General features: G+C 53.7%; 1 protein-coding gene across 4 annotated transcripts in view; it reads left to right on the forward strand.

The window, feature by feature from the left end:
- The window catches only part of shank1 (SH3 and multiple ankyrin repeat domains 1), a 534,917-nt gene extending 511,189 nt beyond the window's left edge, over positions 1-23,728 (forward strand). For all 4 annotated transcript variants that reach the window (XM_087978262.1, XM_087978261.1, XM_087978264.1 and 1 more), the window contains 2 exons: positions 14,902-17,338; positions 22,878-23,728. In XM_087978262.1, the coding sequence (XP_087834388.1) occupies positions 14,902-17,338; positions 22,878-23,475 (3,035 nt within the window). In that variant the 3' untranslated portion in view covers positions 23,476-23,728. The remainder of the gene's footprint in view (positions 1-14,901; positions 17,339-22,877) is intronic.
- The last annotated feature ends 221 nt before the right edge of the window (positions 23,729-23,949 follow it).

Here is a 23,949-nt window from a genome sequence, read left to right on the forward strand (position 1 = left end):
TACCCCAGTGTTATACATTTACAGACCAGTCCCCACCAGTACTGTACCCAAGTGTAATACAGTGACAGACTAGTCCCCACCAGTACTGTACCCCAGTGTTATACAGCGACAGAGCTGTCCCCCACAGTACTGTACCCCAGTGTTATACAGGGGCAGACCTGTCCCCACCCAGTACTGTACCCCAGTGTTATACAGTGACAGACCTCTCCCCACCCAGTACTGCACCCCAGTGTTATACAGTGACAGACCTGTCCCACCAGTACTGTACCCCAGTGATATATAGCAACACACTTGTCCCCACCAAGACTGTACCCCAGTGTTATACACTGACAGACCTGTCCCACAAGTACTATACCCCAGTGTTATACAGCGACAGACCTGTCCCCACCCAGTACTGTACCCCAGTGTTATACAGTGACAGACCTGTCCCCACCCAGTACTGCACCCCAGTGTTATACAGTGACAGACCTGTCCCCACCAGTACTGTCCCCCAGTGTTATACAGCGACAGACCTGTCCCCAGCAGTACTGTACCCCAGTGTTATACAGTGACTGACCTGTCCCCACCAGTACTGTCCCCCAGTGTTATACAGTGACAGACCTGTCCCCACCAGTACTGTACCCCAGTGTTATACAGTGACTGACCTGTCCGACCAGTACAGTAACCCAGTGTTATACAGTGACAAACCTGTTCCCACCCAGTACTGTACCCCAGTGTTCTACAGTGACAGACCTGTCCCCACCCAGTACTGCACCCCAGTGTTATACAGTGACTGACCTGTCCCCACCAGTACTGTAGCCCAGTGTTATACAGTGACAGACCTGTCTGCCACAGTACTGCACCCCAGTGTTATACGGCGACAGACCTGTCCCCACCCAGTACTGTACCCCAGCGTTATACAGCGACAGACCTGTCCCCCTCTGTACTGTACCCCAGTGTTATACAGCGACAGGCCTGTTCCCACCAGTAATGCACCCCAGTGTTATACAGCGACAGACCTGTCCCACCAGTGCTATACCACAGTTTTATACAGTGACAGAGCTGTCCCCCATCAGCACTGTACCCCAGTGTTATACAGCAACAGACCTGTCCCCCTCAGTACTGTACCCCAGTGTTATACAGTGACAGACCTGTCCCCACCAGTACTGTACCCCAGTGTTATACAGTGACAGACTAGTCCCCACCAGTACTGTACCCCAGTGTTATACAATGACAGGCCTGTCCCCCACCAGTACTGTACCCTAGTGTTATACATTTACAGACCAGTCCCCACCAGTACTGCACCCCAGTGTTATACGGCGACAGACCTGTCCCCACCCAGTACTGTACCCCAGCGTTATACAGCGACAGACCTGTCCCCCTCTGTACTGTACCCCAGTGTTATACAGGGACAGGCCTGTTCCCACCAGTAATGCACCCCAGTGTTATACAGCGACAGACCTGTCCCACCAGTGCTATACCACAGTTTTATACAGTGACAGAGCTGTCCCCCATCAGCACTGTACCCCAGTGTTATACAGCAACAGACCTGTCCCCCTCAGTACTGTACCCCAGTGTTATACAGTGACAGATCTGTCCCCACCAGTACTGTACCCCGGTGTTATACAGTGACAGACTAGTCCCCACCAGTACTGTACCCCAGTGTTATACAGCGACAGGCCTGTCCCCCACAAGTACTGTACCCCAGTGTTATACATTTACAGACCAGTCCCCACCAGTACTGTACCCAAGTGTAATACAGTGACAGACTAGTCCCCACCAGTACTGTACCCCAGTGTTATACAGCGACAGAGCTGTCCCCCACAGTACTGTACCCCAGTGTTATACAGGGGCAGACTTGTCCCCACCCAGTACTGTACCCCAGTGTTATACAGTGACAGACCTGTCCCCACCCAGTACTGCACCCCAGTGTTATACAGTGACAGACCTGTCCCACCAGTACTGTACCCCAGTGATATACAGCAACACACTTGTCCCCACCAAGACTGTACCCCAGTGTTATACACTGACAGACCTGTCCCCACCCAGTACTGTACCCCAGTGTTATACAGTGACAGACCTGTCCCCACCCAGTACTGCACCCCAGTGTTATACAGTGACAGACCTGTCCCCACCCAGTACTGCACCCCAGTGTTATACAGTGACAGACCTGTCCCCACCAGTACTGTCCCCCAGTGTTATACAGCGACAGACCTGTCCCCAGCAGTACTGTACCCCAGTGTTATACAGTGACTGACCTGTCCCTACCAGTACTGTACCCCAGTGTTATACAGTGACAGACCTGTCCCCACCAGTACTGTACCCCTGTGTTAGACAGTGACTGACCTGTCCGACCAGTACTGTAACCCAGTGTTATACAGTGACAAACCTGTTCCCACCCAGTACTGTACCCCAGTGTTCTACAGTGACAGACCTGTCCCCACCCAGTACTGCACCCCAGTGTTATACAGTGACTGACCTGTCCCCACCAGTACTGTAGCCCAGTGTTATACAGTGACAGACCTGTCTGCCACAGTACTGCACCCCAGTGTTATACGGCGACAGACCTGTCCCCACCCAGTACTGTACCCCAGCGTTATACAGCGACAGACCTGTCCCCCTCTGTACTGTACCCCAGTGTTATACAGGGACAGGCCAGTTCCCACCAGTAATGCACCCCAGTGTTATACAGCGACAGACCTGTCCCACCAGTGCTATACCACAGTTTTATACAGTGACAGAGCTGTCCCCCATCAGCACTGTACCCCAGTGTTATACAGCAACAGACCTGTCCCCCTCAGTACTGTACCCCAGTGTTATACAATGACAGACCTGTCCCCACCAGTACTGTACCCCAGTGTTATACAGTGACAGACTAGTCCCCACCAGTACTGTACCCCAGTGTTATACAGCGACAGAGCTGTCCCCCATAGTACTGTACCCCAGTGTTATACAGCGACAGGCCTGTCCCCATCAGTACTGTACCCCAGTGTTATACAGCGACAGGCCTGTCACCACCAGTACTGTACCCCAGTGTTATAGAGTGACAGGCCTGTCACCACCAGTACTGTACCCCAGCGTTATACAGCGACAGGCCTGTAACGACCAGTACTGTACCCCCAGCGTTATACAGCGACAGGTCTGTCATCACCATTACCGTACCCCAGTGTTACACAGAGACAGACCTGACCCACCAGTACTGTACCCCAGTGTTATATAGTGACAGACCTGTTCCCACCCAGTACTGCACCCCAGTGTTATACAGTGACAGACCTGTCCCCACCAGTACTGTACCCAAGTGTTATACAGTGACAGACCTGTCCCCACCAGTACTGTACCCCAGTGTTATATAGTGACAGACCTGTTCCCACCCAGTACTGCACCCCAGTGTTATACAGTGACAGACCTGTCCCCACCAGTACTGTACCCAAGTGTTATACAGTGACAGACCTGTCCCCACCAGTACTGTACCCCAGTGTTATATAGTGACAGACCTGTTCCCACCCAGTACTGCACCCCAGTGTTATACAGTGACAGACCTGTCCCCACCAGTACTGTACCCAAGTGTTATACAGTGACAGACCTGTCCCCACCAGTACTGTACCCCAGTGTTATATAGTGACAGACCTGTTCCCACCCAGTACTGTACCCAAGTGTTATACAGTGACAGACCTGTCCCCACCAGTACTGTACCCCAGTGTTATATAGTGACAGACCTGTTCCCACCCAGTACTGCACCCCAGTGTTATACAGTGACAGACCTGTCCCCACCAGTACTGTACCCAAGTGTTATACAGTGACAGACCTGTCCCCACCAGTACTGTACCCCAGTGTTATACAGTGACAGACCTGTCCCCACCAGTACTGTACCCCAGTGTTATACAGCGACAGACCTGTCCCCACCAGTACTGCACCCCAGTGTTATACAGTGACAGACCTGTCCCCACCAGTACTGTACCCCAGTGTTATACAGTGACAGACCTGTCCCCACCAGTACTGTACCCCAGTGTTATACAGTGACAGACCTGTCCCCACCAGTACTATACCCCAGTGTTATACAGCGACAGGCCTGTCACCACCAGTACTGTACCCCAGTGTTATAGAGTGACAGGCCTGTAACCACCAGTACTGTACCCCCAGCGTTATACAGCGACAGACCTGTCCCCACCCAGTACTGCACCCCAGTGTTATATAGTGACAGAGCTGTCCCCACCAGTACTGTACCCCAGTGTTATACAGTGACAGAGCTGTCCCTCATCAACACTGTACCCCAGTGTTATACAGTGACAGACCTGTCCCCAGCAGTACTGTACCCCAGTGTTACACAGCGACAGACCTGTCCGCCACAGTACTGCACCCCAGTGTTATACAGCGACAGACCTATCCCCCTCTGTACTGTACCCCAGTGTTATACAGCGACAGGCCTGTTCCCACCAGTAATGCACCCCAGTGTTATACAGCGACAGACCTGTCCCACCAGTACTATACCCCAGTTTTATACAGTGACTCTCCTGTCCCCATCAGTACTGTACCCCAGTGTTATACAGCGACAGGCCTGTCACCACCAGTACTGTACCCCAGTGTTATAGAGTAACAGGCCTGTCACCACCAGTACTGTACCCCAGCGTTATACAGCGACAGGCCTGTAACCACCAGTACTGTACCCCCAGCGTTATACAGCGACAGGTCTGTCATCACCATTACCGTACCCCAGTGTTATACAGAGACAGACCTGACCCACCAGTACTGTACCCCAGTGTTATACAGTGACAGACCTGTCCCCACCAGTACTGTACCCCAGTGTTATACACGGACAGACCTGTCTCCACCAGTACTGTACCCCGGTGTTATACAGTGACAGACCTGTCCCCCACCAGTACTGTACCCAGTGTTATGCAGCAATAGACCTGTCCCCAGCAGTCGTGTAACCCAGTGTTATAGAGTGACAGCCCAGTTCCCACCAGTACTGTACTCCAGTGTTATACAGTGACAGACCTGTCCCCACCAGTAATGTACCCCAATGTTATACAGCAACAGACCTGTCCCCACCTGTACTGTATCCCATTGTTATACAGTGACAGACCTGTCCCCACCAGTACTGTACCCCAGTGTTATACAGCGACAGGCCTGTCCCCACCAGTACTGTACCCCAGTGTTATACAGTGACTGACCTATCCCCACCAGTTCTGTACCCCAGTGTTATACAGTGACAGACCAGTCCCCACCAGTACTGAACCCCAGTGTTATACAGTGACAGACCTGTCCCCACCAGTATTGTAGCCCAGTGTTACACAGTGACAGACCTGTCTCCACCAGTACTGTACCCCAGTGTTATACAGTGACAGACCTGTCCCACCAGTACTATACCCCAGTGATATGCAGCGACACACCTGTCCCCACCAGTGCTGTGCCCCAGTGTTATACAGTGACAGAACTATCCCCACCAGTACTGCACCCCAGTGTTATACAGTGACAGGCCAGACCCAACCAATACTGTACCCCACTGTTATACAGCGACAGAGCTGTCCCCCACCAGTACTGTAGCCTAGTGTGATACAGCAACATACCTGTCCCCAACAGTACTGTACCCCACGGCTTTACCGCGATAGACGTGTCCCCCACCTGTACTGTACCCCTGTGTTAGACAGTGACAGACTAGTCCCCACCAGTACTATATCCAAGTGTTATACAGTGACAGACCTGTTCCCCTCAGTTCTGTACCCCACTGTTATACAGTGACAGACTAGTCCCAACCAGTACTGTACCCCAGTGTTATACAGCGACAGACCTGTCCCCCACAGTACTGCACCCCTGTGTTACACAGCGACAGACCTGTCCCCCACAGTACTGTACCCCTGTGTTACACAGCGACAGACCTGTCCCCCACAGTACTGTACCCCAGTGTTCTACAGTGACAGACCTGTCCCCACCCAGTACTGCACCCCAGTGTTATACAGTGACTGACCTGTCCCCACCAGTACTGTAGCCCAGTGTTATACAGTGACAGACCTGTCTGCCACAGTACTGCACCCCAGTGTTATACGGCGACAGACCTGTCCCCACCCAGTACTGTACCCCAGCGTTATACAGCGACAGACCTGTCCCCCTCTGTACTGTACCCCAGTGTTATACAGGGACAGGCCAGTTCCCACCAGTAATGCACCCCAGTGTTATACAGCGACAGACCTGTCCCACCAGTGCTATACCACAGTTTTATACAGTGACAGAGCTGTCCCCCATCAGCACTGTACCCCAGTGTTATACAGCAACAGACCTGTCCCCCTCAGTACTGTACCCCAGTGTTATACAGTGACAGACCTGTCCCCACCAGTACTGTACCCCAGTGTTATACAGCGACAGAGCTGTCCCCCATAGTACTGTACCCCAGTGTTATACAGCGACAGGCCTGTCACCACCAGTACTGTACCCCAGTGTTTTAGAGTGACAGGCCTGTCACCACCAGTACTGTACCCCAGCGTTATACAGCGACAGGCCTGTAACGACCAGTACTGTACCCCCAGCGTTATACAGCGACAGGTCTGTCATCACCATTACCGTACCCCAGTGTTACACAGAGACAGACCTGACCCACCAGTACTGTACCCCAGTGTTATATAGTGACAGACCTGTTCCCACCCAGTACTGCACCCCAGTGTTATACAGTGACAGACCTGTCCCCACCAGTACTGTACCCAAGTGTTATACAGTGACAGACCTGTCCCCACCAGTACTGTACCCCAGTGTTATATAGTGACAGACCTGTTCCCACCCAGTACTGCACCCCAGTGTTATACAGTGACAGACCTGTCCCCACCAGTACTGTACCCAAGTGTTATACAGTGACAGACCTGTCCCCACCAGTACTGTACCCCAGTGTTATATAGTGACAGACCTGTTCCCACCCAGTACTGCACCCCAGTGTTATACAGTGACAGACCTGTCCCCACCAGTACTGTACCCAAGTGTTATACAGTGACAGACCTGTCCCCACCAGTACTGTACCCCAGTGTTATATAGTGACAGACCTGTTCCCACCCAGTACTGTACCCAAGTGTTATACAGTGACAGACCTGTCCCCACCAGTACTGTACCCCAGTGTTATATAGTGACAGACCTGTTCCCACCCAGTACTGCACCCCAGTGTTATACAGTGACAGACCTGTCCCCACCAGTACTGTACCCAAGTGTTATACAGTGACAGACCTGTCCCCACCAGTACTGTACCCCAGTGTTATACAGTGACAGACCTGTCCCCACCAGTACTGTACCCCAGTGTTATACAGCGACAGACCTGTCCCCACCAGTACTGCACCCCAGTGTTATACAGTGACAGACCTGTCCCCACCAGTACTGTACCCCAGTGTTATACAGTGACAGACCTGTCCCCACCAGTACTGTACCCCAGTGTTATACAGTGACAGACCTGTCCCCACCAGTACTATACCCCAGTGTTATACAGCGACAGGCCTGTCACCACCAGTACTGTACCCCAGTGTTATAGAGTGACAGGCCTGTAACCACGAGTACTGTACCCCCAGCGTTATACAGCGACAGACCTGTCCCCACCCAGTACTGCACCCCAGTGTTATATAGTGACAGAGCTGTCCCTCATCAACACTGTACCCCAGTGTTATACAGCGACAGACCTGTCACCAGCAGTACTGTACCCCAGTGTTACACAGCGACAGACCTGTCCGCCACAGTACTGCACCCCAGTGTTATACAGCGACAGACCTATCCCCCTCTGTACTGTACCCCAGTGTTATACAGCGACAGGCCTGTTCCCACCAGTAATGCACCCCAGTGTTATACAGCGACAGACCTGTCCCACCAGTACTATACCCCAGTTTTATACAGTGACTCTCCTGTCCCCATCAGTACTGTACCCCAGTGTTATACAGCGACAGGCCTGTCACCACCAGTACTGTACCCCAGTGTTATAGAGTAACAGGCCTGTCACCACCAGTACTGTACCCCAGCGTTATACAGCGACAGGCCTGTAACCACCAGTACTGTACCCCCAGCGTTATACAGCGACAGGTCTGTCATCACCATTACCGTACCCCAGTGTTATACAGAGACAGACCTGACCCACCAGTACTGTACCCAAGTGTTATACAGTGACAGACCTGTCCCCACCAGTACTGTACCCCAGTGTTATACAGGGACAGACCTGTCTCCACCAGTACTGTACCCCGGTGTTATACAGTGACAGACCTGTCCCCCACCAGTACTGTACCCAGTGTTATGCAGCAATAGACCTGTCCCCAGCAGTACTGTACCCCAGTGTTATACAGCGACAGAGCTGTCCCCCATAGTACTGTACCCCAGTGTTATACAGCGACAGGCCTGTCACCACCAGTACTGTACCCCAGCGTTATACAGCGACAGGCCTGTAACGACCAGTACTGTACCCCCAGCGTTATACAGCGACAGGTCTGTCATCACCATTACCGTACCCCAGTGTTACACAGAGACAGACCTGACCCACCAGTACTGTACCCCAGTGTTATATAGTGACAGACCTGTTCCCACCCAGTACTGCACCCCAGTGTTATACAGTGACAGACCTGTCCCCACCAGTACTGTACCCAAGTGTTATACAGTGACAGACCTGTCCCCACCAGTACTGTACCCCAGTGTTATATAGTGACAGACCTGTTCCCACCCAGTACTGCACCCCAGTGTTATACAGTGACAGACCTGTCCCCACCAGTACTGTACCCAAGTGTTATACAGTGACAGACCTGTCCCCACCAGTACTGTACCCCAGTGTTATATAGTGACAGACCTGTTCCCACCCAGTACTGCACCCCAGTGTTATACAGTGACAGACCTGTCCCCACCAGTACTGTACCCAAGTGTTATACAGTGACAGACCTGTCCCCACCAGTACTGTACCCCAGTGTTATACAGTGACAGACCTGTCCCCACCAGTACTGTACCCCAGTGTTATACAGCGACAGACCTGTCCCCACCAGTACTGCACCCCAGTGTTATACAGTGACAGACCTGTCCCCACCAGTACTGTACCCCAGTGTTATACAGTGACAGACCTGTCCCCACCAGTACTGTACCCCAGTGTTATACAGTGACAGACCTGTCCCCACCAGTACTATACCCCAGTGTTATACAGCGACAGGCCTGTCACCACCAGTACTGTACCCCAGTGTTATAGAGTGACAGGCCTGTAACCACCAGTACTGTACCCCCAGCGTTATACAGCGACAGACCTGTCCCCACCCAGTACTGCACCCCAGTGTTATATAGTGACAGAGCTGTCCCTCATCAACACTGTACCCCAGTGTTATACAGCGACAGACCTGTCACCAGCAGTACTGTACCCCAGTGTTACACAGCGACAGACCTGTCCGCCACAGTACTGCACCCCAGTGTTATACAGCGACAGACCTATCCCCCTCTGTACTGTACCCCAGTGTTATACAGCGACAGGCCTGTTCCCACCAGTAATGCACCCCAGTGTTATACAGCGACAGACCTGTCCCACCAGTACTATACCCCAGTTTTATACAGTGACTCTCCTGTCCCCATCAGTACTGTACCCCAGTGTTATACAGCGACAGGCCTGTCACCACCAGTACTGTACCCCAGTGTTATAGAGTAACAGGCCTGTCACCACCAGTACTGTACCCCAGCGTTATACAGCGACAGGCCTGTAACCACCAGTACTGTACCCCCAGCGTTATACAGCGACAGGTCTGTCATCACCATTTCCGTACCCCAGTGTTATACAGAGACAGACCTGACCCACCAGTACTGTACCCAAGTGTTATACAGTGACAGACCTGTCCCCACCAGTACTGTACCCCAGTGTTATACAGGGACAGACCTGTCTCCACCAGTACTGTACCCCGGTGTTATACAGTGACAGACCTGTCCCCCACCAGTACTGTACCCAGTGTTATGCAGCAATAGACCTGTCCCCAGCAGTAGTGTAACCCAGTGTTATAGAGTGACAGCCCAGTTCCCACCAGTACTGTACTCCAGTGTTATACAGTGACAGACCTGTCCCCACCAGTAATGTACCCCAATGTTATACAGCAACAGACCTGTCCCCACCTGTACTGTATCCCATTGTTATACAGTGACAGACCTGTCCCCACCAGTACTGTACCCCAGTGTTATACAGCGACAGGCCTGTCCCCACCAGTACTGTACCCCAGTGTTATACAGTGACTGACCTATCCCCACCAGTTCTGTACCCCAGTGTTATACAGTGACAGACCAGTCCCCACCAGTACTGAATCCCAGTGTTATACAGCGACAGACCTGTCCCCACCAGTATTGTAGCCCAGTGTTACACAGTGACAGACCTGTCTCCACCAGTACTGTACCCCAGTGTTATACAGCAACAGACCTGTCCCACCAGTACTATACCCCAGTGATATGCAGCGACACACCTGTCCCCACCAGTGCTGTGCCCCAGTGTTATACAGTGACAGAACTATCCCCACCAGTACTGCACCCCAGTGTTATACAGTGACAGGCCAGACCCAACCAGTACTGTACCCCACTGTTATACAGCGACAGAGCTGTCCCCCACCAGTACTGTAGCCTAGTGTGATACAGCAACATACCTGTCCCCAACAGTACTGTACCCCACGGCTTTACCGCGATAGACGTGTCCCCCACCTGTACTGTACCCCTGTGTTAGACAGTGACAGACTAGTCCCCACCAGTACTATATCCAAGTGTTATACAGTGACAGACCTGTTCCCCTCAGTTCTGTACCCCACTGTTATACAGTGACAGACTAGTCCCAACCAGTACTGTACCCCAGTGTTATACAGTGACAGACCTGTCCCCCACAGTACTGCACCCCTGTGTTACACAGCGACAGACCTGTCCCCCACAGTACTGTACCCCAGTGTTATACAGTGACAGACCTGTCCCCCACAGTACTGCACCCCTGTGTTACACAGCGACAGACCTGTCCCCCACAGTACTGTACCCCTGTGTTACACAGCGACAGACCTGTCCCCCACAGTACTGGACCCCAGTGTTATACAGTGACAGACCAGTCCCCACCAGTACTGTACCCCAGTGTTATACAGTGACAGACCAGTCCCCACCAGTACTGTACCCCAGTGTTATGCTGCAACAGGCCTGTCCCCTACAGTAGGGTACCGCACGGCTATACAGCGATCGATGTGTCCCCCACCAGTACTGTACCCCAGTGTTATACAGTGACAGACCTGTCTCTACCAGTGCTGTACCCCAGTGTTATACAGCGACAGACCAGTCCCCACCAGTACTGTACCCCAGTGTTATACAGTGACAGACCTGTCCCCCTCACTACTGTACCCCAGTGTTACATATTGTCAGAGCATTCCTCAACACTACTGTACCCCAGTGTTTTTCAGGCCAGATCTGTCCCCCACAGTACGTGCCCCAGTGTTACACAGTGACAGACCTGTCTCTACCAGTATTGTACCCCAGTGTTATACAGTGACAGACCGTTCCCCCACCAGTACTGTACCCCAGTGTTATACAGTGACAGACTGTTCCCCCACCAGTACTGTACCCCAGTGTTATACAACGACAGACCTGTCCCCCACAGTACTGTACCCCAGTGTTGTACAGCGACAGACCTGTCTCCACCAGTACTGTACCCCAGTGTTATACAGCAACAGACCTGTCTCCACCAGTACTGTACCCCAGTGTTATACAGCAACAGACCTGTCCCCACCAGTGCTGTGCCCCAGTGTTATACAGTGACAGAACTGTCCCCACCAGTACTGCACCCCAGTGTTATACAGTGACAGGCCAGACCCAACCAGTACTGTACCCCACTGTTATACAGGGACAGAGCTGTCCCCCACCAGTACTGTAGCCTAGTGTGATACAGCAACATACCTGTCCCCAACAGTTCTGTACCCCACAGCTTTACCGCGATAGACATGTCCCCCACCTGTACTGTACCCCTGTGTTAGACAGTGACAGACCTGTTCCCCTCAGTTCTGTACCCCACTGTTATACAGTGACAGACCAGTCCCCACCAGTACTGTACCCCAGTGTTATACAGTAACAGACTAGTCCCTACCAGTACTGTACCCCAGTGTTATGCTGCAACAGGCCTGTCCCCTACAGTAGGGTACCGCACGGCTGTACAGCGATCGATGTGTCCCCCACCAGTACTGTACCCCTGTGTTATACAGTGACAGACCTGTCCCCACCAGTACTGTACCCCAGTGTTATGCAGCGACAGACCCGTACCCCACTGTTAGACAGTGACAGACCTGTCCCCACCAGTACTGTACCCCGTGTTATACAGCGACAGTACTGTACACCAGTGTAATACTGCGACAGACCTGTCCCCACCAATACTGTACCCCAGTGTAATACTGCGACAGACCTGTCTCTACCAGTACTGTACCCCAGTGTTATACAGTGACAGACCTGTCCCCCTCACTTCTGTACCCCAGTGTTACATATTGTCAGAGCATTCCTTAACAGTACTGTACCCCAGTGTTTTTCAGCCCAGCTCTGTCCCCCACAGTACATGCCCCAGTGTTACACAGTGACAGACCTGTCTCTACCAGTACTGTACCCCAGTGTTATACAGTGACAGACCGTTCCCCCACCAGTACTGTACCCCAGTGTTATAAAACGACAGATCTGTCCCCGCAGTACTGTACCCCAGTATTATACAGTGTCAGACCTGTCCCCACCAATACTGTACCCCAGTGTTATACAGCGACAGACCTGTCCCCCACAGTACTGTACCCCTGTGTTATACAGCGACAGACCTGTCCCCCACAGTACTGTACCCCAGTGTTATACAGTGTCAGACCTGTCCCACTCAGTACTGTAACCCACTGTTATACAGCGACAGACCTGTCCCCACCAGTACTGTACCCCAGTTTAATACAGCGACAGAGCTGTCACCCACCAGTACTGTACCCCAGTGTTATACAGCAACAGACCTGTCTCCACCAATCCTGTAGCACAGTGTTATACAGCAACAGACCTGTCCACACCAGTACTATACCCCAGTGTTATACAGTGACAGACCTGTCCCCACCAGTACTGTACCCCAGTGTTATACAGTGACAGACCTGTCCCCACCAGTACTGTACCCCAGTGTTATACAGCGACAGACTAGTCCCCACCAGTACTGTACCCCAGTGTTATACAGGGACAGACCTGTCCCCCTCAGTACTGTACCCCAGTGTTATACAGCGACAGACCTGTCCCCCTCAGTACTGTACCCCAGTGTTATACAGTGACAGACTAGTCCCCACCAGTACTGTACCCCAGTGTTATACAGGGACAGACCTGTCCCCCTCAGTACTGTACCCCAGTGTTATACAGCGACAGACCTGTCCCCCTCAGTACTGTTCCCCAGTGTTTTACAGCGACAGAGCTCTCCCCACCAGAACTGTACCCCAGTGTTATACACTGACAGACCTGTCCCCATCAGTACTGTACCCCAGTGTTATACAGGGACAGTCCTGTCCCCATCAGTGCTGTACCCCAGTGTTATACAGCGACAGACCTGTCCCCCTCAGTACTGTACCCCAGTGTTATACAGGGACAGTCCTGTCCCCACCAGTACTGTATTGCAGTGTTATACAGGGACAGACCTGTCCCCACCAGTACTGTACCCCAGTGTTATACAGGGACAGACCTGTCCCCATCAGTACTGTACCCCAGTGTTATACAGCAACAGACTTGTCCCCCTCAGTACTGTACCCCAGTGTTATACAGAGACAGACCTGTCCGTATCAGTACTGTACCCCAGTGTTATACAGGGACAGTCCTGCCCCCCTCAGTACTGTATTCCAGTGTTATACAGCGACAGACCTGTCCCCACCCGGTACTGAACCCCAGTCTTATACAGGGACAGACCTGTCCCCCTCAGTACTGTACCCCAGTGTTATACAGGGACAGACCTGTCCCCCTCAGTACTGTACCCCAGTGTTATACAGCGACAGAGCTGTCCCCCTCGGTTCTGTACCCCAGTGTTATACAGTGACAGACCTGGCCCCCTCGGTACTGTACCCCTGTGTTATACAGTGACAGACCTGTCCCCCTCAGTACTGTACCCCAGTGTTATACAGGGACAGACCTATCCCCCTCAGTACTGTACCCCAGTGTTATACAGTGACAGACCTGGCCCCCTCGGTACTGTACCCCAGTGTTATACAGTGACAGACCTGTCCCCCTTAGTACTGTACCCCAGTGTTATACAGGGACAGACCTGTCCCCCTCAGTACTGTACCCCAGTGTTATACAGGGACAGACCTATCCCCCTCAGTACTGTACCCCAGTGTTATACAGGGACAGACCTGGCCCCCTCAGTACTGTACCCCAACGTTATACAGTGACAGACCTGTCCCCCTTAGTACTGTACCCCAGTGTTATACAGGGACAGACCTGGCCCCCTCGGTACTGTACCCCAGTGTTATTACACGGACAGACCTGTCCCCCTCAGTACTGTACCCCAGTGTTATACAGGGACAGACCTGTCCCCACCAGTACTGTACCCCAGTGTTATACAGGGACAGACCTGTCCCCACCAGTACTGTACCCCAGTGTTATACAGTGACAGACCTGTCCCCACCAGTACTGTACCCCAGTGTTATACAGGGACAGACCTGTCCCCCTCAGTACTGTACCCCAGTGTTATACAGGGACAGACCTGTCCCCCTCAGTACTGTACCCACCTGTTACTCCCTGTTTGGAGATGATTGTGTGACGTGATTTTTGTGATATTAATGGTGTGACCTGAAGTATGTTACGCAGACAGATTCTGCCTTCACATGGCGCCGGGGCTACCCTCCCAGCCCCCCGGTGATTGTTACATTTGCCCGACTGGTCATTTACTTGGCGTCCCATTGGGCGTGGCAGTCTGCTGGTCCATGTGTTGACTTTGCTGTGTGCCATGTCTCCCTGTAGGTGCCCCTGAGGAGGAGAAGCAGTTCCTGGTTCCGCCGTCATTCAAGTTCGCCCGCAGCCTCTCTGTGCCGAGCGCTGATGAGATCCCTCCTCCTCCCACCACCGCTCCCCCCGACCCACCGTTCAACCTGCCCCAGCCCCGCTCCGGTCCCCCTCCCCCACCCCACTCCTCCGGCCCTGCCTCCGCCGCACGCTCGACCTTCAACCCCGCGGGCACCGCCGACGCTGCCAAGATCTATGCCAGCCTGCGGCACGAGCTGGCGGAGACGGGAAAGGTGGAGCTGAAGGAGCGGCACAAGAGGGACAAGGCGGGGGTTTACCGGCAAGACTCGGACCAACTGGCCGGAGCAGGGGGTGCTGGGAGCGGCGGGGGAGGGGGGTCATCGTCTTCCTCCTCCACTTCGCAGCCGAACGCCCGGGGTCGGAGGGCACAGGCCACCGAGAGCCGCTTCAGCAACCCCACGGCCAGGGTGGTGAACACTGCCATGTTTGTGCCCGCCAAGCCCGTGCGGCGGAAGGGGCTGCTGGTCAAGCAATCGAAGGTGGAGGATGAGCAGCAGCAGCAACAACAACAACAACAACAACAGCAACAGGACAAGACCTGCTCCATCCCCATCCCCACCATCATCATCAAGGCCCCATCAACCAGCAGCAGCGGTCGCAGCAGCCAGGGGAGCAGTATGGAGGCCGAGGCCGGAGGGGAGCCTCCAGCTCCCCCACCCCCTCCCCCGCCGCCAGCGCCCCCTCAGGCCCGCGACAGCCTGGACTTCACCAGCCAGTTCGGGGCGGCCATTGTGGGGGCTGCCAGGCGCGACCGGGAGCGCTACATGGAGGCCCGCCGCAAATCCGCAGCCTTCCTGTCCACAGACGTGGCGGAGGAGCAGGGCGAGAGCGCGCCTCGCCTCACCCACTCCAAATCCATCGACGAGGGAATGTTCAACAGCGCCGAGGCCTTCATGAACATCATGGCATCGGCCGGGCGGGGGACTCATGCTTCGGCCTACGCTGATCGCGGCCTGGCCTACGAGGCCCAGGCCACCAAGAGGCCCGGCCCGGCAGCCCCAGGCCCCGGCTTTAGTTTCGCCCCAAGGACCATGGCCTTTGTCCACCCACTGACCGGTAAACTCCTGGACCCGGAGTCTCCCCTCGGCCTGGCACTGGCGGCCCGTGAGCGCTCACTCAAGGAGCAGCCCCGGGAGCCGGAGCTTGAGCCTTCGGTCTCCTCCGCGGCGGCGATGGGGCCCAAGCCCCGGGCTGGCCAGAGGAAAGAGACCGGGGGTGCAGTGCGCCCCCCTCCCCCACCCCTCCGGGCTCAGAAGACGGAGGAGGCCGAGGCGAGGCCCCTGCCCAGGGCGGAGGCCGAAGGGCAGGCCGAGTACCGGGTGCGCTTTGTGGAGAGCGCGCCCCTTCCCCCTCCCCCTCCGCGGCCACCCCTCCCGGATCCCCAGGCCCTGCCCCTGACAGTCCTCCCCCCGCCGGCCCCCTCCATCGACACCGAGGAGGAGTTTGTCTTCAGTGATCCCCTGCCTCCGCCACTGGAGTTCTCCAACAGCTTCGACAGCTCCGAGGTGCCCCCTCCCCCTCCCCCGCCTCCCCCTCCCCCGCCGCCACCTCCCCCGCCCCCGCCACCCCCTCCCCCAGCCTCTTCCTCCTCCGCCGCCGGACCTGCCCCCGCGGAGGCTGGCAGCCTGCCCACGGTCGACTCGACGGGTTCCAGCCTGACCTCGTACGACAGCGAGGTGGCAACGCTAACACAGGCGCCCGCCAGCAAGGAGAACCACATGGACTGCGGCATCAGCGGCGAGGGGGGCGCTCTGGGCTCCGGGAGCAGCCGGGCGCCATCGGCCGAGACCCTCCTGGACAACGTGGGCGACTCGGGCATCGAGGAGGTGGACAGCCGCAGCGGCAGCGACCACCACCTGGAGACCATTAGCAGCGTCTCCACCTTCTCCAGCCTCTCGGGTCTGTCCTCGGAGGGCAACGAGCTGCTCGACACCTACATTGCCTACCTGGACGGCCACGCCTTCGCCGACAAGCCCCCCTTCGCCTCCCGGGTCAGAGGCCGCCCTCCTCCCCTGATGGGGAGGGGGCCGGGCCCTTTGAGGGACCCCACCACCACCACCAGCACCAGCACCGTCTCCTCCACCGTCCCGCTCCCTCCCCCCCAGTCGGCGCCCGGGCCCCCCTTCCTGCCCCCCACGGCCCAGCCGCCACCCCCCTCCGAGCCCGCCCCCTGCCCGTTGGAGCGCCACGTGCCCCCGTCCATGTGGGAGGAGGCTCCACACACCGGCCAGGCCTCCAACATGGCGTCGATGAAAGCCAGCATCATCAGTGAGCTCAGCTCCAAACTCCAGCAGATGAGCGGCACCTCCTGGAGCCGCCAGCCCGACTCCGTGGGACCCCCGACGGCCTCCAAACCCGTGCTCCTCCGACACAGGTAATTTGGTCCGCAGGCCATTCGGCCCCTCTGTTTCCGTCGTGCTGTTTCTCAAGATGGTGACTAATATGTAACTCCACTCCGGCTGTCCAACATTGCTGTCCTGGTGCCCTTTCATCAACCCCTTAATTCACCAAAATATCATGATGTGGAGGTGTTGGTCTGGCATGGAGAAGGTCCCCCACAACGCCAGGCTACAGTCCAACTCATTTGAGATCATAAGTGAACCTTATGAAGGGGCATTGCTCCGAAAGCTTGTGATTTAAAATTAGCCTGTTGGACGATAACCTGGTGTTGTGTGATTTGTAACTTTGTATAATGATGACCGTGAAACCATTTCCAATTGTCAGGATCACTAATGCCGATGCTTTCCTTTGTTGGTCAGGGTATTGAGTACAGGAGTTGGGAGGTCATGTTGTGGCTGTACAGGACATTGGTTAGGCCACTGTTGGAATATTGCGTGCAATTCTGGGTCTCCTTCCTATCGGAAAGATGTTGTGAAACTTGAAAGGGTTCAGAAAAGATCTACAAGGATGTTGCCAGGGTTGGAGGATTGGAGCCAAAGGGGGAGGCTGAACAGGTGGGGCTGTGTTTCCCGGAGCGTTGGAGGCTGAGGGGTGACCTTATAGAGGTTTACAAACTTATGAGGGGCATGGATAGGGTAAATAGGCAAAGTCTTTTCCCTGGGGTCAGGGAGTCCAGAACTAGAGGGCATAGGTTTAGGGTGAGAGGGGAAAGATATAAAAGAGACCTACGGGGCAACTTTTTCACACAGAGGGTGGTACGGATGTGGAATGAGCTGCCAGAGGAACTGGTGGAGGCTGGTACAATTGCAACATTTAAGAGGCATCTGGATGGGTATATGAATAGGAAGGGTTTGGAGGGATATGGACCAGGTGCTGGCAGATGGGACTAGATTGTGTTGGGATATCTGGTCGGCATGGATGGGTTGGACTGAAGGGTCTGTTTCCGTGCTGTACATCTCTATGACTCTATAACACCCTTTAGAGAAGGAAACTGCCATCCTTACCAGTTCTGGCCTACATGTGACTCAAGACCCACAGGTTGACTCGTAATGCCCTGTGGGCAATTACGGATGGATAATAATAACTGACTTAGCCAGCGATACCCTCATCCTGTGAGTGAATTAAAAAAAAACCTGTTCAGAGAGGATAATCTGGGTAACCAATAATCCAGGAACAGTGATGTACGATTGAATGATGCACATTCAAAGCTCAGAAGCAACTGGAAACTTTAAATTGAGAGAAATTAATAAGTAGCAATTATCTTTCTGATGTATTCCTGCGATGTGAGTGTCGGCCAAAGTTTGCCGTCCGTTCCGATGTAACTGACCTTTGAACTGAGTGATACTTTGCAGCCTTGGTAAGTGACGGCCACATCGCTGTGGGTTTGCAGTAACGTGGAGGCCAGACCAGGCAACGATGGCATTTCTTTCCCTGGAGGACATTACTGAACCAGGCATCTCGGTTAAAGTTGTGCATTCAAATCCCACCATGGCACACTGTAACATTTGAATTCAGTGAATTTTGGGGTAATAAGCCTGTCTAATGGTGACCTTGTAACCAGTATCAATTATTGTAAACCCCATCTGGTTCACTAATGTCCCTTAGGGAAGGGAACCATCCTTACCTGGTCTGACCTACATGTGACTCCAAACCCACAGCAATGTGGCTGACTCTTAACTGCCCTGTGGGCAATTAGGCATGGGTAATACGTACCAGGCTAGCCCGCAACACTGACATCTCATGAAGGAATCTTTTTTAAAAAAAAGAATCCGATGGGTTTTTACAATCAGGGACCCGAGTTCAATTCCAGCCTCGGGTGACTGTCTGTGTGGAGTTTGCACATTTACCCCATGTCTGTGTGGGTTCCCTCCGGGTGCTCCAGTTTCCTCCCACAGTCCAAAGATGTGCAGGTTCGGGTGGATTGGCTATGGGAAATTGCCCCATAGTGTTCAGGGAGGTGCAGGCTAGGTGAGTTAGCTACAAGGATAAGGTGGGTGGGGGGGGGGGGGGGGGGGGGGGTGTCTGGTTGGGATATTCTTGGGAGGGTCAGAGTGGACTCGATGGGCCAAATGGCCTGCTTCCACACTATAGGGATTCTATGATTCTAATAAGCTGGTAGTTTTGTGGTCATCGTCACTGAGGCATTTAGTATTTAATTAATTCCCTCAGCTGCTTTTTGGAAAGAGTGCGCATTCACCAGCACGCGGGCCACAGCAACACAGATGAGCTGAAAACGCGACAACGCTTTCAGGACGCATTGGCACACACCCTTGCCCCTCTGCAACGAGTCAGCTGTCTCCCTGCCGCGGTTGCAGCTGACGGCCAGCAGGGTGCCTTTTTTCAACACAAACGCACAAAAGCATTCATTAATTCCCTCAGCTATAGAGGCAGAAGTTTATCTCCTGTATAAAGCATTATTCTGGGTCTTTCTCGATTCCTCGTCCACTCTGGTAGATAAAGCTAGTATTAGTCTTGCTGACCGCGGAAATGCTAGATCATTAAAACCCCAATCGAGCTAACTCATGGCAGATGGAGCTTAATTTAGATAAATGTGAGGTGCTGCATTTTGGAAAAGCAAATGAGAGCAGGATTTGCAGACTTAATGGTAAGGTCCTGGGGAGTGTTGCTGAACAACAAGACCTTGGAGTGCAGATTCATAGCTCCTTGAAAGTGGAGTCGCAGGTAGATAGGATAGTGAAGAAGGCGTTTGGTATGCTTTCCTTTATTGGTCAGAGTATTGAGTACAGGAGTTGGGAGGTTATGTTGCAGCTGTAGAGCACATTGGTTAGGCCATTTTTGGAATATTCCATGCAATTCTAGTCTCCTTCCTATTAGAAGGATGCTGTGAAACTTGAAAAGGTTCAGAAAATATTTACAAGGATGTTGCCAGGGTTGGAGGATTTGAGCTATAGGGAGCGGCTGAATAGGCTGGGGCTGTTTTCCCTGGAGCATCTGAGGCTAAGGGGTGACCTTACTGAGGTTTTTAAAATCTTGGAGGGGCATGGATAGGGTAAATAGACAAGGTCTTTCTCCTCTGATGGGGGAGTCCAGAACGAGAGGGCATAGGTTTAGGGTGAGAGGGGAAAGATATAAAAGAGACTAAGGAGCAACTTTTTCATGCAGAGGATGGTGTGTATATGGAATGAGCTGCCAGAGGAAGTGGTGGAGGCTGGTACAATTACAGCATTTATGAGGCATCTGAATGGGTATATGAATAAGAAGGGTTTAGAGGAATATGGGCCAAGTGTGGCAAATGGGACGAGATGAGGTTGGGACAGCTGGTTGGCATGGATGTGTTGGACCAAAGGATGTGTTTCCGTGCTGTGCATCTCTATGACTCTGCTATCCTCACCCCAGACAGACCTCCACAAGACTCCAGACCCACTGCAATGACTCTGAAAGAGCCCAGTGAGTTTCTGTGTTGTCAAGTAGGTGGCTCAACACTGTGTCCTGGAGTATGGGGAATATCAGTGACCACGCCTCCACAGGACAGGAGGAGGCCGTTTGTTGTACATCCCTCAAATCCCTATTGTCATAGAATCCCTGAAGAGCAAAAAGGGGGGCATTTGGCACAACAAGTCCACACTGACCATCCGAAGAGTAACCCAGCCACACCCTATTATCTTACATTTACCACTGACTAATGCACCTAACCTACACATCCCTGAACATTATGGGTAACTTAGCACGGCCAATCCACCCTTACCTACACATCTTTGGACTGTGGGAGGAAATTGGAGCACTCAGAGCAAACCCACACATACTCAGGGAGAACATGCAAACTCCACACAGCCAGTCATCTGAGGCTGGAATTGAACCTGGGTCCCTTGCGCTGTGAGGCAGCAGTGCTAACCACTAAGCCACCGTGCCACTTAAGAGCCAATTTCCTTTTGAAGCCCCTTGGCTGTCCCCACTTCCACCAAACTCATAGGCAGTGCCTTTTGGATCTTTACTGTAGATTCTGTTAACAAGGTCAAAAACAGAACTGCTAGTGAATGAATAGGAGCTGGACTGAGAGGTGGCAAATGGAGTTTAATGCGGAAAAGTGTGAGGTGATTCACTTTGGAAGGAGTAACAGGAATGCAGAGTACTGGGCTAATGGTAAGATTCTTGGAAGTGTAGATGAGCAAAGAGATCTCAGTGTCCATGTACATAGATCCCTGAAAGTTGCCACCCAGCTTGATAGGGTTATTAAGAAGGCATATGGTGTATTAGTGTTTAATGGTAGAGTTTCATGCTGGTTAAGCTGCAGCTGTACAAATCTCTGGTGTGGCTGCACTTGGAGTATTGTGTACAGTTCTGGTCACCGCATTATAAGAAGGATGTGGATGCTTTGGAAAGGGTGCAGAGGAGATTTACTAGGATGTTGCCTGGTATGGAAGGAAGGTCTTACGAGGAAAGGTTGAGGGAACTGAGGCTGTTTTCTTTAGAGAGAAGAGGGTGGAGAGGTGACTTAATTGAGACATACAAGATAATCGGAGGGTTAGATCGGGTGAACAGTGAGAGCCTTTTTACTAGGATGGTGATGGCTAGCCTGAGGGGACATCGCTTTAAATTAAGGGGTGATAGATATAGGACAGATGTTAGAGGTAGTTTCTTTACTCAGAGTAGTAGGGGTATGGAATGCACTGCCTGCAGCTATGGTAGTAGAGTCGCCAACAGTAGAGTGGGCGGCACGGTGGTACAGTGGTTAGCACTGCTGCCTCACAGCGCCAGAGACCCGGGTTCAGTTCCCGTCTCAGGCGACTGACTGTGTAGAGTTTGCACATTCTCCCCGTGTCTGCGTGGTTTCCTCCGGGTGCTCCGGTTTCCTCCCAAAGTCCAAAGATGTGCAGGTTAGGTGAATTGGCCATGCTAAATTGCCCGTAGTGTTAGGTAAGGGGTAAATGTAGGGGTATGGGTGGGTTGTGCTTCGGCGGGTCGGTGTGGACTTGTTGGGCCGAAGGGCCTGTTTCCACACTAAGTAATCTAATCTAAGGGCATTTAAATGGTCATTGGATAGGCATATGGACGAGAATGGAATAGTGTAGGTTAGATGGCTTTCAGATCGGTTCCACAGGGCAGTGAAACATCGAGGGCCGAAACGCCTTTACTGTGCTGTAACGTTCTATGAAAGTGAGGATTGAATCCTATCTAAGAATGGTAGGTGTCTTCTTCTGAGGATAGGACATATCAAGACTAGGGGGCACATTTTTAAGGTGAGAGGACAGAGATTTAATAAAAAAAATGTGGGGCAATTTTTTTAACAGAGGATGGTTCATGTGTGGAATGAACCTCCTGAGGAAATGGTGGGTGTGGGTACAATTGTAATGTTTAAAAGACGTTTGGATAAGTTCATGAATAGGAAATATTTGGAGGGACATGGGCAGGCAGGTGGGACGAGTTTAGTTTGGGATTATGGTCAGCATAGACTGGTTGGGCTGAAGGGTCTGTTCCTGTGCTGTGTATGACTATGACATGGGAGCACGGCTAATGGATCCCCCCTTTTGTTTCCTTGTTCCGTTTTCCTGCAGGATTGCTGACGATTCCATGCTGGGAGCCGTAGCTCCGAAAGCCCCGCTGAGCAGCACATTCCAGAACTGGCCCAAGACGCCCCAGCACAGCCCGAAACCCCCAAAGACCGTGGAGTTTGACATCAAGCCCCCCATGAGGAGAGCTCCCAGTCCCTCCATGCCACAGGCCACTGAGCACAGAGTCAACCCGGGCACACCGCGCCCCTCCTCACTGCCCATCCTGCCCTCGGTGGCACAGCCTGCGCCCCCCATGGGCTACGACATACACAGTGCCCCCACTTCAGTCGGGAACAGCTTTGCCAGCTTCCCCCCCGGTAGCCGGGCCCACTCACCCACCAGCAGCTTCCAGTCGCCGCCCCCTGTGCCCCCCGACAAGCCCTTCGCTGCCAAGCCCCTGGCTTTCTGGACCAAGTTCGACGTGGCCGATTGGCTGGATTACCTGAACCTGGGCGAACACAAGGAGCACTTCCTGGACAACGAGATCGATGGCAGCCACCTGCCCTCGCTGCAGAGGGACGACTACGTCGACCTCGGTGTGACCCGGGTCGGTCATCGGATGAACATCGAGCGCGCATTGAAACGGCTTCTCGAGAGGTGATCGCAGAGAGAGGGGCCGCCCCTGGCATAGGACTCCCCACCCCCAGGACACACCCCACCCCCAGGACACACCCCACCCCCAGGACACACACCCCACCCCAGCGACACACACCCCGCGATACACCCCCCCCCCACACCCTGCGACACACACACACCCACACCCCACGACATCCCACCCCCAGGACACACCCCCATCTACACACACCCCCCGCGACACACACCCCAACACATCCAGCGACACAGCCCCCACGACACACGCCTCACCCCCTAGGACACACCCCTATCCACACCCCTACCGTGACACACATCCCTGTGACACACCACACCACACCCCGCGACACCCCCCACCACCCCCTGTGACACACTCCCTCACCACCCCCGTGACACTCCCTCACCACCCCCCACGACACACCCCCACAACCACCGTGACCCCCCACCACCCCCGTGACACTCCCCCACCCCGTGACACACCCTC

Source organism: Chiloscyllium plagiosum, unplaced genomic scaffold, assembly GCF_037043375.1.
Source record: "Chiloscyllium plagiosum isolate Xiang-an unplaced genomic scaffold, Cpla_swu_hap1 HiC_scaffold_33, whole genome shotgun sequence".
Lineage (NCBI taxonomy): Eukaryota > Metazoa > Chordata > Chondrichthyes > Orectolobiformes > Hemiscylliidae > Chiloscyllium > Chiloscyllium plagiosum.